Source organism: Rutidosis leptorrhynchoides, chromosome 1, assembly GCF_046630445.1.
Source record: "Rutidosis leptorrhynchoides isolate AG116_Rl617_1_P2 chromosome 1, CSIRO_AGI_Rlap_v1, whole genome shotgun sequence".
NCBI classification, from domain to species: Eukaryota; Viridiplantae; Streptophyta; class Magnoliopsida; order Asterales; family Asteraceae; genus Rutidosis; species Rutidosis leptorrhynchoides.
The window spans coordinates 101,051,610-101,063,033 of NC_092333.1; the positions used below are offsets into that span (position 1 = coordinate 101,051,610).

The 11,424-nt window shown below is 34.3% G+C and overlaps 2 protein-coding genes across 2 annotated transcripts; both read right to left on the bottom strand.

Moving 5' to 3' along the window:
- Window positions 1–957: 957 nt before the first annotated feature.
- LOC139863595 (thylakoid lumenal protein TL20.3, chloroplastic) lies at window positions 958–4,724 on the bottom strand. Its single transcript, XM_071852213.1, has 7 exons — window positions 4,517–4,724; window positions 4,248–4,440; window positions 4,103–4,132; window positions 3,842–3,948; window positions 2,051–2,085; window positions 1,763–1,891; window positions 958–1,346 (listed from the first exon to the last, which is right to left on the bottom strand). The coding sequence occupies exons 1-7, from the start codon at window positions 4,674–4,676 to the stop codon at window positions 1,155–1,157; spliced, it is 846 nt and encodes a 281-aa protein (XP_071708314.1). The 5' UTR covers window positions 4,677–4,724; the 3' UTR covers window positions 958–1,154.
- A 1,378-nt stretch (window positions 4,725–6,102) lies between these two features.
- Window positions 6,103–10,195, bottom strand: LOC139863600 (monocopper oxidase-like protein SKU5). Its single transcript, XM_071852219.1, has 9 exons — window positions 9,868–10,195; window positions 9,366–9,475; window positions 8,997–9,267; window positions 8,768–8,906; window positions 8,303–8,669; window positions 7,614–7,979; window positions 7,454–7,532; window positions 6,508–6,707; window positions 6,103–6,416 (listed from the first exon to the last, which is right to left on the bottom strand). The coding sequence occupies exons 1-9, from the start codon at window positions 10,015–10,017 to the stop codon at window positions 6,320–6,322; spliced, it is 1,779 nt and encodes a 592-aa protein (XP_071708320.1). The 5' UTR covers window positions 10,018–10,195; the 3' UTR covers window positions 6,103–6,319.
- Between the last annotated feature and the right edge of the window lie 1,229 nt (window positions 10,196–11,424).

Below are 11,424 nucleotides of genomic sequence, written 5' to 3' on the forward strand. Positions count from 1 at the left end.
GGAGTTCGGGCAAAATATAAAAACTTTTGAAGGCTTTTAGAAACTTGTGAATCCGGGAATTTTTGTTGACGGAAGCTATATTTTTTTTTTTTTTTTTTTTTTTATAAATGTGTTGATTAAAAAAAAAATGTATGAAAATTTGTCAAAATTTTTGTCAAATTGCATAATATAGAACAATAAACAAACCAACTTAAACAACTAAGTTTAACATCTTTCTGTAAGTACGGAATAATAGATTTTTTTTAGTATGCATCTTAAAGTTTAAAGCATAGTTTATTGGTTTGTTATGTGTTATCTACTGTAATACGAAGTATCTAAGTAATTTTATTTTAGTACAAGCACAAATCATTAACTTGCTTTGTTTCTTTGACCAAGTTTACTTGAGAAAACTCGTTAACTTGCGATAGGGTTGAAATGACAAAAAGAAAAAAAAAAAAGAAAAAAGAAAAAAAAAAAAAAAAAAAAAACAAAACTCGTCTAGCTTCAATTCCTATTAGTTACCCTTTTAATATTCAAAAAACACCGTGTAAAACGGATTGAGCGTCTAACTTGGGCACCAAGGATTCAGCAATAATTACATCGATTTTTTACCACGGTAAAATAAGGATCATCACAAGTTTGATGAGGCGGTTACACTAATTACTTTCTCCCAAAGGAAATTTCAAAAATTCCAGCTAATTTTTTCACCTTCAATACCACCGTTTTCGCATATAAATAAATAAAAGCCTAGTGCCCCTACTTCTTGACAGAGATACCATAACATCACCCATATCATCAGTTTCAATTTAACGCAAGAATATTAATCACGATTCAAGGTTTCCGTTTATATAAATCATTCAAGAATTTCGTTGGAACATTCAGAAATCACAAGCAATTCAGGTAAATTAAACGATTCTTTCTACTCATTCTATCTATATAATCATAAAATTGTAATTGTAATGTCATACGAACAATATATTCACCTTCAAGAATCAAGAATATTACTAATATACCAGATGGATGTATCATATTATTAATGTCGACCCTTCAATGCATGATTGTTTTGTTGGGGCTAATTACAAATCCGTCTTTAGGTTCAAGAATACATATACATATATGTATTGTATGACGAATGTCCTTCAATACATGGTATGGTGTTTTGTGGGTAATAATTATTACTTTGCATCACATAGTCCAGTGCCGTCATCGCAAAATCCGTCACGGTCTAGAAGTTTCTGGGGTGGAGCACTTAACAATGGTGAAGATGGACTGCCATAGGCATTACGTCTACTGTTTCCACACCCTAAACTTGTTCTTGTGCTCACCCCTGTTGTAGGGTTTGTTCCACTTGCATACTTGCAAAGTGCCTATTCATTATAATTAGATTAAATTAAATATAATTGAGTAATTAAATATAAACTGCTTTTTGTGAAAACCCTAATGCACCATGTCTCTTTAGAAATTAGAACTGCTAACCCTAAGAGTAGTAGAAAGAGATCCCCAAATATACCAGTTTTTAAAGTTCTCTTTTAAGGCCTGTATTTTCAACCCATAAACCCACATCTTTGTTTTGCCCATATGGCATAAAACTTAACCCAAATCGTCCTTTTATTGCTTTATTAGGAATGATAAGCCATATTGAAGTACTCTACCCTGACATTGTAAGTTGATGGATTAAAGATTTGGTATGTATAAGACCGATGTTTTGGTATATAATGCCCATCTTATACTAAACGCCTATATAATAATATATGAAGATTATATAAGATAATTTGAAACGCACCTGTTTTTGGGTAAGATCCAAAACTGCATCACTAAAGTCAGCACCTTCAATAACAGCACGTCCAAGATCACTGCGTGTGAGGACGGTTCTTACTAGGATGGCATTTGTGAGGTTGGCCTCATTTAAAACCTAAACCACGAAATAAAAGCATTATATAGATCGATGATTGAAATATAGTGACAGTTAGGCTAGTTGCTTATGTGTTAAGTAGTGGTTTACAGTTATTATATATAAAAATAATAAATAATGACAGTAGCTTTATGATGCCTAAACTTTAGCAGGGCTTACCATGCGATCCATTAACGTATCACTGAAATCTGCCCCTGTAAGAAATAAGAAATAAGTAGTTAAAACTTAAGAGTTCATTGTTATATAATGAGATATTAGGTATTGATAGTCAAGTTGGGTTGACATGATATATTTACATTCTTTACAAGAAAAATATATGCATTTAATTTTCCTCTCTATAGTTATATACAGTACAAATATGATTGAATATTGGTGCTAATGTTTTGGGTTTGTAAATGCAGTGACTCAATGGCTTCGTATACTGCCACTTGTAGCGGGACCAAGAAAACCAATGCTGCTTGCAATGGTATAACAAAGTGCAAATGGAAACCAAGAAAGGTATCTGCAAAACGTGACTTCCCAAAAGCGTTTGATGACATCATTATGAATGATAAATTATCAGTTTCGATCGAAGAACCTCAAAACTTATCAGACAACGGTTATGGTATTTCCCAATCGGCTAAAAAAAGGAAAGTGTCAGAGGTTAATGAACTTTCAACTAGTGTTGTTGGTGATTATAAAGATAATTTGTGCCCGGTTGAATTTGAGGAAGCTGATACTGATTCGGTCAAAGATGATTGTTTGAAGAAACACTCGGTTGAAATGGACTCTGTGTCTAGTGTAAGTTTTAGTGATGATTATGCGAAGGATATGAAGTTTGTGTCCGGTGGAAGTTCTATTTATAGAGAAACGGTCAGTTCCGATTATGATGTGGGACCACGTGTAGCCATAGAGCATGAAGATAGTGATGATGATGTTGACTCGGTCAATACCGAAAAGGTGACACATTTTATTAAAAGAAGAAGAGTTTCAGCTGTACGAGACTTTCCACCTGGATGTGGGCCAAACGCTGGATTGGATAATGATTTCACTAATTGGAAGGCTACTAGTGATGATGAAGATGAAGATGAAGAAATCTACGAGGAAGAACAAACAAGAAAAGTCAACGAAGTACTAGCGGACTGCACTTCTTCAGGATGTAGAGATGCGAGTGATGATGATGATGATGTTGACTCGGTCAATACTGAAAAGATGACCCAATATATTAAAAGAAGAAGAGTTTCAGCAGTAAGAGACTTTCCACCTGGATGTGGGCCAAATGCTGGATTGGATAATGATTTTACTAATTGGAAGGCTACTAGTGATGATGAAGAAGAAGAAGAAATCTATGAGGAAGAACAAACAAGAAAAGTCAACGAAGTTAACGAAGTTAACGAAGTACTAGCAGACTGCACTTCTTCAGGATGTAAAGATGCGAGTGATGATGATGATGATGATGAAATATATGGGGTAGAACAAACGAGCAATGTTAACAAAGAGGTTGCAGAAGCTGATGTGTTGGGTCCTTATACTGAATTGAAAATTAATGGAGGAAGTGTAATTCGATTTTACCAAAATGGAGGCCAGATGGAGATTAAGGTGTCAGTTAGTAATTCACAGAATTACACCATTGACGTTAAAGCTTCAGGGCAAGGGATGAATGAGCAGGTGGCTAAAACAACGAAGCGTCCTGTTAAAAGAAGTGTTTCTGCTGTTAGATGTTTTCCTCCAGGATGTGGACCCAAACGTTGAAGAATTAAAGGAATCGTTAACTGAATCTGAAAGTCATATGTTTATATGCAAGTGTTGTAATAACTCCTAATAAGCAGAGTATTGGATTAGCAAGTATTGAAGATGAAGATTATACTCGTAAAGATAAGGTTTTTAAGTTAGAAATATTGATGATATAACCTAGTTATAAAGTGCATTTTCCTTACTGTAATTCGTTTTGATAATCAATGTTGTTTGTACCTGTGAAATTCGCCTTGTACGCTACTGCTTTTTCAAGATATGCACCATTGAACGTTGAACCGCTAAAATCTGATTCTCTCATATCAGCAGATGTGAAGTTTGCTCTCCTGTAGTATTAATTCTTCTTTCAGTAACCATAAACAATCAATGTATAGACCATAAAAACATTGATAAACATTCGAACTTCCAGTAAAAACCATATAAGTTTTCAAATTGAATTAATACTATTCTGTTTTATATAATTAATTAATTACATCTTACCTGAAATTTTCATTCACATGAACTGCCTTCCTGCAACAGATATAACAAAATTTTAATCAACTAAACCTATCAAATGAACTGCCTGCAGAACCGAATTGAGTAACAGATATAACAAAATTTTAATCAACTAAACCTAAAACCTAACCTGAGATCAGCGGAACCGAATTGAGCAGCTGATCCGATACCGAATTCACCTCGAACATCGGCTTCGAATTTATTTAAATCAGCTAAAGCAGACATATCAGACGAGCTAAGAGTAATAACCGCAGCTGTAGCTGCTAATGCAGTCGAAACTAGTGTTTTCCAGTTTTTATTATGCTCGATTTTGTTAATAGTATCTGCAAATATAAAGCCTAATATCGATTAAACGTACTTTTGGGTGTTAAAACTGAAACACGGAATGATTAATGATACCTTTGGTAGAATTCGCATTTTGTGGATTGAATCGACAGGTTATGGATTTTGATGAAGGATTTGGATAGAGAGAAGATGATGAAGATGAAGATGATGATGATGATGAATTTGAGAATTTTAGGGTTTTGATTGGTAGTGATGAAAGTGAAGTGAGTGCCATTTATCTTGATGTATGTGTATGTTTGTGTGACAGAAGGTAGCAGGTGAAGTCGGATAACAAATGGATTATGGAGCACGAGCAGCACGTGCCGGCCTTGTAATTTTTCTTTAGTCAAAAAACTAAAAATAAAAATAAAATAAAATAAAATAAAATAGGTGTAAATAGATTAGTACTGCTACATACCTGTCTACTTAAAAATATGGATTAACGATCTATTTGAAAATTTCAATTGAAGATAGCCCTAGCACCATTGAGACATCGTAATGCTTTCGTATTCGTGAATCTTGAACATGATCGCCGAAAAAAACATAAACAAGCTTACCTAGACAAACTAAACCAAATAAAAACAAACCCGCCAAGTACTGAAGCGTCCTAACGCTTTCGTATTCGTGAATCTTGAGCATGATCACCAAAGAAAACATGAACAAGCTTACCTAAACAAACAAAACAAACGAAACAAATGACCAAAAGAACTAAACAAAACCGCCTTCAAACACTTGGATATTTCAGATTAACACCCAAGGGTTTTGATCTCAAACGTATAATTGATGTTTGAAACATAGCTTGAATGTCGTCTCCTAAAGGAAAACATTCAACCTCAAATCTTCTATCAATGTTTGACTAACACGAGAATTTTCCTTTCAAGATGAAATCATTTTTTGCAGGTCAAATTACCCAAATATTAGCCGGACCGATTAATCTCCAAAATTTCATATCATTGATGCTTCCATGTAACCACTCCAAAATAATTGTTCCAAAGAGCTTGGAATAACCCATCTTAAATTCCAGATTAGCCCTTGCTAGGTTGTGTGTTGTTTCGTTTTTTGCCTAGCTCCTTGCTAGGTTTTTCTCGTGTATTGTTATTTTTATAATAAAATTTACTTGCCTTTCAAAAAAAAAATAATAATAATTCCATATTAGCCCAAAAATGTTGAAGTCCAAGGACATTGAAGTAATCAGTGCTCTACAAGAGTTGCTATCCAAAAACTGTGCTAAAGTTAAAAGTATCGTCTCTTCATATAAAAGATATCTGATCTACCGTTTGAACATAACCTGAACACCTTTAAACAATAAGTGTTCCCAAATTTCATTCATAGATGTTTATGTGTGACACTTCTTCGACCATGGTTTCTTGTATTCTAACGAATTGTACTTAAAAGCGAGGTTTCTTGCATTCCAACAAATTGTACTTGAAAGCGAGTAACCATTGAACCTACCACTTATCAAAAATGATAACAGATTAATGATTGGCCTTAAACGAATAGCAGCATCTTAACCCGAACTTCGAGTAATCAAGACAGAACGACACCAAATTGATGTCAAGTCTGCTATCGCAAACATAGTTGACCAATCTGATACATGCTAAACGTTTTTTTGTGATCACCACTAAATGGAACAAAATCATTTCAATCTTTGGTTAAGGCCAATAAAAATATAGAAATGCATTAGAGGCTTTCTTGAATAGTACGTACAAGATTAAAAATTTTAACATTACACTTTCGAATAATCAAAGAATGATGAAATCAATTACAGATCACTACAACAGAAACATTTAAAAAATATTCAGAAATAACATGAGTTACGATTATGTATCAACAAAAGCCTGCAATTACACTCCAATAACAAATTAAACTCGATTTAAATCAGAGACTACTCAATAGCACCATCATCGTCATGACAATCCATCCGTACCCACCACCATAAAACTTAATGGATGGAGCGGAAGAAGTATCTTGTGGCCTGAAAATGTCAACCAACATTTCCCATAAGAATTATGTGCATAAATTAAGAAAATTGGTGACAATTAATTATAAGGTAGTAGTATACATACTTCTGCATTTTACTAAGGGCACCACAAAAAAGAGCATTGTCGGGCATTGGCAACTCCGTTTTGTTATTTTTTTCAGGATTAACGATTCTGATATAAGTTTCTTGACCAAGATACCACGAGTCAAGATTTTCGGTTCTTAAATTCCACACTCCTACATTATCTAGAGAGATCAACACTGCTGTCCATGCTCCAGGAAAAACCTACATTAAACATCAACAAAATCATCATATTATTAATTCAAACTAAAAAACAAGGATTTTGCTAATGACGGCCCCTTAGGGATGTCGTTAACGTGCATAATTATATTGTACATAGCGGTTGAGATTGACTTTTGGATTCAGGTTATGCAAATGTACAATGAGTTTATGAACGTTACCGACAGCATTTAAGGGTTGTTGTTAGCAAAATCCCAAAACAATGAAACATAGTTTCCATTTCTTAATACCATACACATTATTAGTTGAATTAAGTGGTTGAAAATTGCATATTTTGGTAAGAAATTGCAACTACACTGATGTGAATAAGAAAAATATACAGCGTATGTCGGTTAACGATTATTAGTGGAATTGGGTAATGTTGTTGTTGTTGTTGCTGCTGCTATAAATTCTAATTATTTAAGCTGGTATGTGTATAATTAGTTAATTACCCGATAATTATTTTAACAGTCAGATTTGTTGCAGGCACTACTAAACTAAACTGAATATCCAAATCAGATTATTTGACCCCAAAATAACCATATATCATCGTAATCATCTTTATAATAACAGCCAAACACTAATCAAATGCGACTTGAAAACACAAAATCAGATAATTACTTTTGAAAAGCAACGCCAAACGCACGCAGACACAAACACAAACAAACATACTAATTAGAATCACTAGTTCTTGAAAGTTTTATGAATAAAGTCGGAAGATTTTTATTATAGATTATTGAAAAATGATATACCTGTGTTGTGGCACGAGCAATACCGTCCCATTTATTGTAAGTCCCTCTGCTATCGTTCGTCCATTCACCGTAACCCATTCTGTGATCGTATTATTAAACATTTATTAGATTAAAAAATTAACACAAAATATTGAAAAAGATTGGAAACAACTTCTCTTACCCGACTACAAAAAAAGCATATCCGTCAACATGATAACTATGCATTTTCGTCTCATTATTTTGAAATATAACTTCCATAAATCCTCTATAAGTTCCATTGATAACCGAGGTCTCCATCTTAGATAGTCCCGTAAGGGGCTCGGTAGGAAAATCGAGCTTATATGCTCCTTTCACTTTATACTCATCAGCAAGTCTAATTGGTGTTGTAGGATTCACAAATGAAATCCCACTAATTGTAGCCCTTCGTTTTCCGTTGATTGTCACCGGGGGCTTGTTTTTTAGTAAGTAAACTTCGGTCACATTGATTGACCCATATTTGAATGAACCCTGTGGATTCGGGCGCGCCCCACTAGCCGATACATTCCCCCTGTGTGATTTTAGTCACATTTAACAATGTCATCGATAAAGATTGTGATATGACGATATGACTTTCTTTAACCTTCTTTTGGATTTTGATAACGATAGCCCTAAGGGTTTTCGTTAACGTTAACATGCTTTATATTGTTGTATAATTTGATAACCGCCAGTTAAAAATTAATTGAGAACCGCCATTTACAATAATATAAAGCACGTTAACGACAACCTTAAGGGCAGTCATAAGCAAAATCCTTTTTTTTTTTTTTTTTGAGAAAAGCATAATCCGAAAAAATGGTTTTATACATTGATAAGAGGTGTATAGACAACTTTTACCTGATGGATCTGGCTTGGTTCATTGAGTAAGTGTTATCGTATTGATCTTGAGGTGGGTCCGGAAGTGGGCCCGAGGCTTTGCCTTTAGAGTTTGAATAATGTAAAATCCCGACACCCGTAACTCGTTGCCAGGTGGATTCGTTTACAAATCTAGCACTTGCAACGATATAGTAATCGCTACTTGCATTTTGGTCCATAGTGATTAAAAATGAGTATGTTTGTCCAACATGTATATCTAAACTAGAGTAATTTTGTTGCACTGTATATGAACCCTCAGTTTCAGCTAAAAGTAAGTTATGATTTTGAATTCTGAAATTCAAACTAGTCGATACACCAACGTTGCTTACACGAATACGGTAAGTTTTGCCTGCCAAAGTCAACCAGTTTACCATAATCGTAACCATACATACATCAAATAACAATGTAAAAAATATGAAGCATCAAACACATTAGTATATTACTCACCTGGTTCGACATTAATAGTTTCGTAATCAATCTTGTCTGGGACAAGAGTATCGTTATATCTATACGGTCCTTTTCCGTTAATAAGAACACCATCAGGCATTCCAAGAGCCCGACCAGCATCAAGCGTCTTTCTTAAATCCTGAAAGCCCCAAAAGAAGAATTAGCACACACACACACAAGCAATTTAAAATAATAAAGTGTTCAGTCAGGCATTTTGTCGAACACTTACAGTGTGGTTTCTAATATACCAATCGCCAATGACGATTGTAATATCCCCAGCAGGATTATCGAATGGGGTTGGAATAACGGACCTCGGATTAATAATAAAGCTACCAAAACCACCTGAAGCTCGTTGTAAATTGAGCGAAGGGAAGTAAAAATAGCTGCCGATTTGGTCCTTAACTTGAAAGTTATAAGTCCAATTCCACTTTGGAGGAATTGGACAGTTAGTACCAAGAACACCATCTTGCCAAGAACTTCTTTTTTGTTGTACACCAGCCCTAATTCAATTATCATAAAACCTTCAGAATCAGATGATATAATACAGTAAAAAGTTTCAAAAATTGCAGACTGAAGATCAAGAAACAAGATCTCTTACCAAGTCATGAGGACATTTTCATCTAATTTGTTCCTCACATTAACAACAACATTGTTATTAGTAGTTGAATTTATTGTAGGGCCAGGGAATTTTCCATTGATTGCAATAACCTAAAAACCCACATTCAAAACAATGCAGGTTAAAGATAATTATAAAGTTACTCATACAAGCTAAAAATCAAGAATTTTTACAATTGTTCTGTACATACATTTCCTAGATCTGAACCTAAAAGCCACCAAGTTCAATATTTGAAACAACCCCATTAATTAATCACACGGATTAATATAATGAGCAAATTGTCAATTAATTGATCTTTATGAAAATTAAATAAAACCCATATATCATGGATATAGCCATTATCAACCAAAACCCACAAGGGATTAAAGTTAGTAATTGATATTATAACGCGAACCCATTAATCAAAATGTGTTCTTTAGCAAAACCCATATTTGAAATCCAAGAAATTGCTATTAAATTAAGAATGAATGAAGGTGTATATTACCTGTTGGGGGACACCAAGAGGTGAAGCAGTAATGTAAGTAAGTTCAAATTTGTAGGAAACAGTGGGATCTTCAGCTAAAGTGAAGGTTACAAACAATGAAATGTAGATGAAAAGGAGAAAATAGGAAAAACTAGAAGAAGAAGAAGCCATGAATTGGAAGAAGTCTTTTAATATATTTACTTTCAAATGATAAAAATATGTGAATAAAAAGAAAATTATGCAACTTTTTTTGGGGTTTTACATTATCAATAGAGAGACAGAGAGAAACAGATAGAAGAGTGTGTGTGAAAGAGAGAAATTTAATACTGTAGATGAGAAAGTGAGTATGTGTGTGTTTTCTAGGGGTGGCAGGCTTCTTTTTTTCTGTATATATGAATATGAATATGAATATGAATATATGATATACTCGTATATGATATATGAGGGTGGGGGTGGTAGGGACAAATTGCAAGAAAGTTAAGGAAAATGAGTTGGATATTGATGTGGTCTTTGCTGGCATATCATCATATGAACATGCATGTAGATGTAGATGAGGGAGAAGAGTGATCAATTCTAATTGGGTGGACCAAAGATATGCAATTTATGGTTCATTTTAGTCCTAAGAGCATGCGGTGTGGAACGCGTCACCCCGGCGTCGGTTTACCCGGCGACCGTCGCCCCACACCCTTCCGGTGTCGGGGCAGCGTCGATGATGTCGGCGTCGATGCCAAGACTTCGGTTCTTGGATGTGTAGTGGGCCCGTTTTCAAAATTATATCAGTTAAAAGTGCCGTTGGTTTTTTTTTTTTTAAATCATTTCTTCATCTCTATATATAACCCAACAAGTTCATTATTTACACACACAACAAATATTCTACTTTCTTCGTAATTTTACACAAAATATTTTCTTTTTTCTTCACAAAAATGGACAATCGTTGCTTGATCAACCTCGACGTCCATCACAACGGCGAGCTTTCTGATAACCACCAATATTGGTACGACGGGTACACTCAATCGTTCGAAGCTCTAGATGTTACCGGCTTCGATGTAGAACGCGTTGTTAGCTTTATACGCGATAGGGTAGATTACGAAGCCGCCGACGTTTGGTACTGTGACGAGGTCACGGATTTGTTCAAGGAATTTCAATCCGAAGCCGTGTGGGAACGAATGGTCGAAAGGCCAAACTGACGAACAAACGTATCACGTTGTACTGTAGGAACGTGTGGAGCCTTCCGGCTTCGAACGGTCGATATGATGATACGTCTTCGCATGAATCCGGATCTCCGACTCGCTATGGCCGTTAAATCGTTGTTATTTTTAATAAGTAATTTTTAGGATTTAATAAGTAATTTTAGGATTAATAAGTAGTTTTAGGACTTTTTTATTTTTTGTAACTTTTAATTTTAGGTTTTTAACTGTAATCGTTTTAGGACCTTTTTTTTTTTAATAAAAGTGTATTTTAGGACTTTTAATGTATTTTCTAATTTAATATTTGTTCGTATTTTTATTAATTCTATTTAATAATGTGTTAAAAATATATAAGAAAATGTATAAATAAATAATTGGTGGACCTTATCTT

Excerpts from the sequence above, each read along its gene's own strand:
- LOC139863595 (XM_071852213.1), bottom strand. The coding sequence starts at position 4,676 with ATGGCACTCACTTCACTTTCATCACTACCAATCAAAACCCTAAAATTC. Across the intron at positions 4,441-4,516 it reads AAATGCGAATTCTACCAAAG|ATACTATTAACAAAATCGAG; the intron begins GTATCATTAATC and ends TTATATTTGCAG. Across the intron at positions 3,949-4,102 it reads CATGTGAATGAAAATTTCAG|GAGAGCAAACTTCACATCTG; the intron begins GTAAGATGTAAT and ends TTAATACTACAG.
- LOC139863600 (XM_071852219.1), bottom strand. The coding sequence starts at position 10,017 with ATGGCTTCTTCTTCTTCTAGTTTTTCCTATTTTCTCCTTTTCATCTAC. Across the intron at positions 8,907-8,996 it reads GGTATATTAGAAACCACACT|GATTTAAGAAAGACGCTTGA; the intron begins GTAAGTGTTCGA and ends TGGGGCTTTCAG. Across the intron at positions 8,670-8,767 it reads AACTATTAATGTCGAACCAG|GCAAAACTTACCGTATTCGT; the intron begins GTGAGTAATATA and ends TGACTTTGGCAG.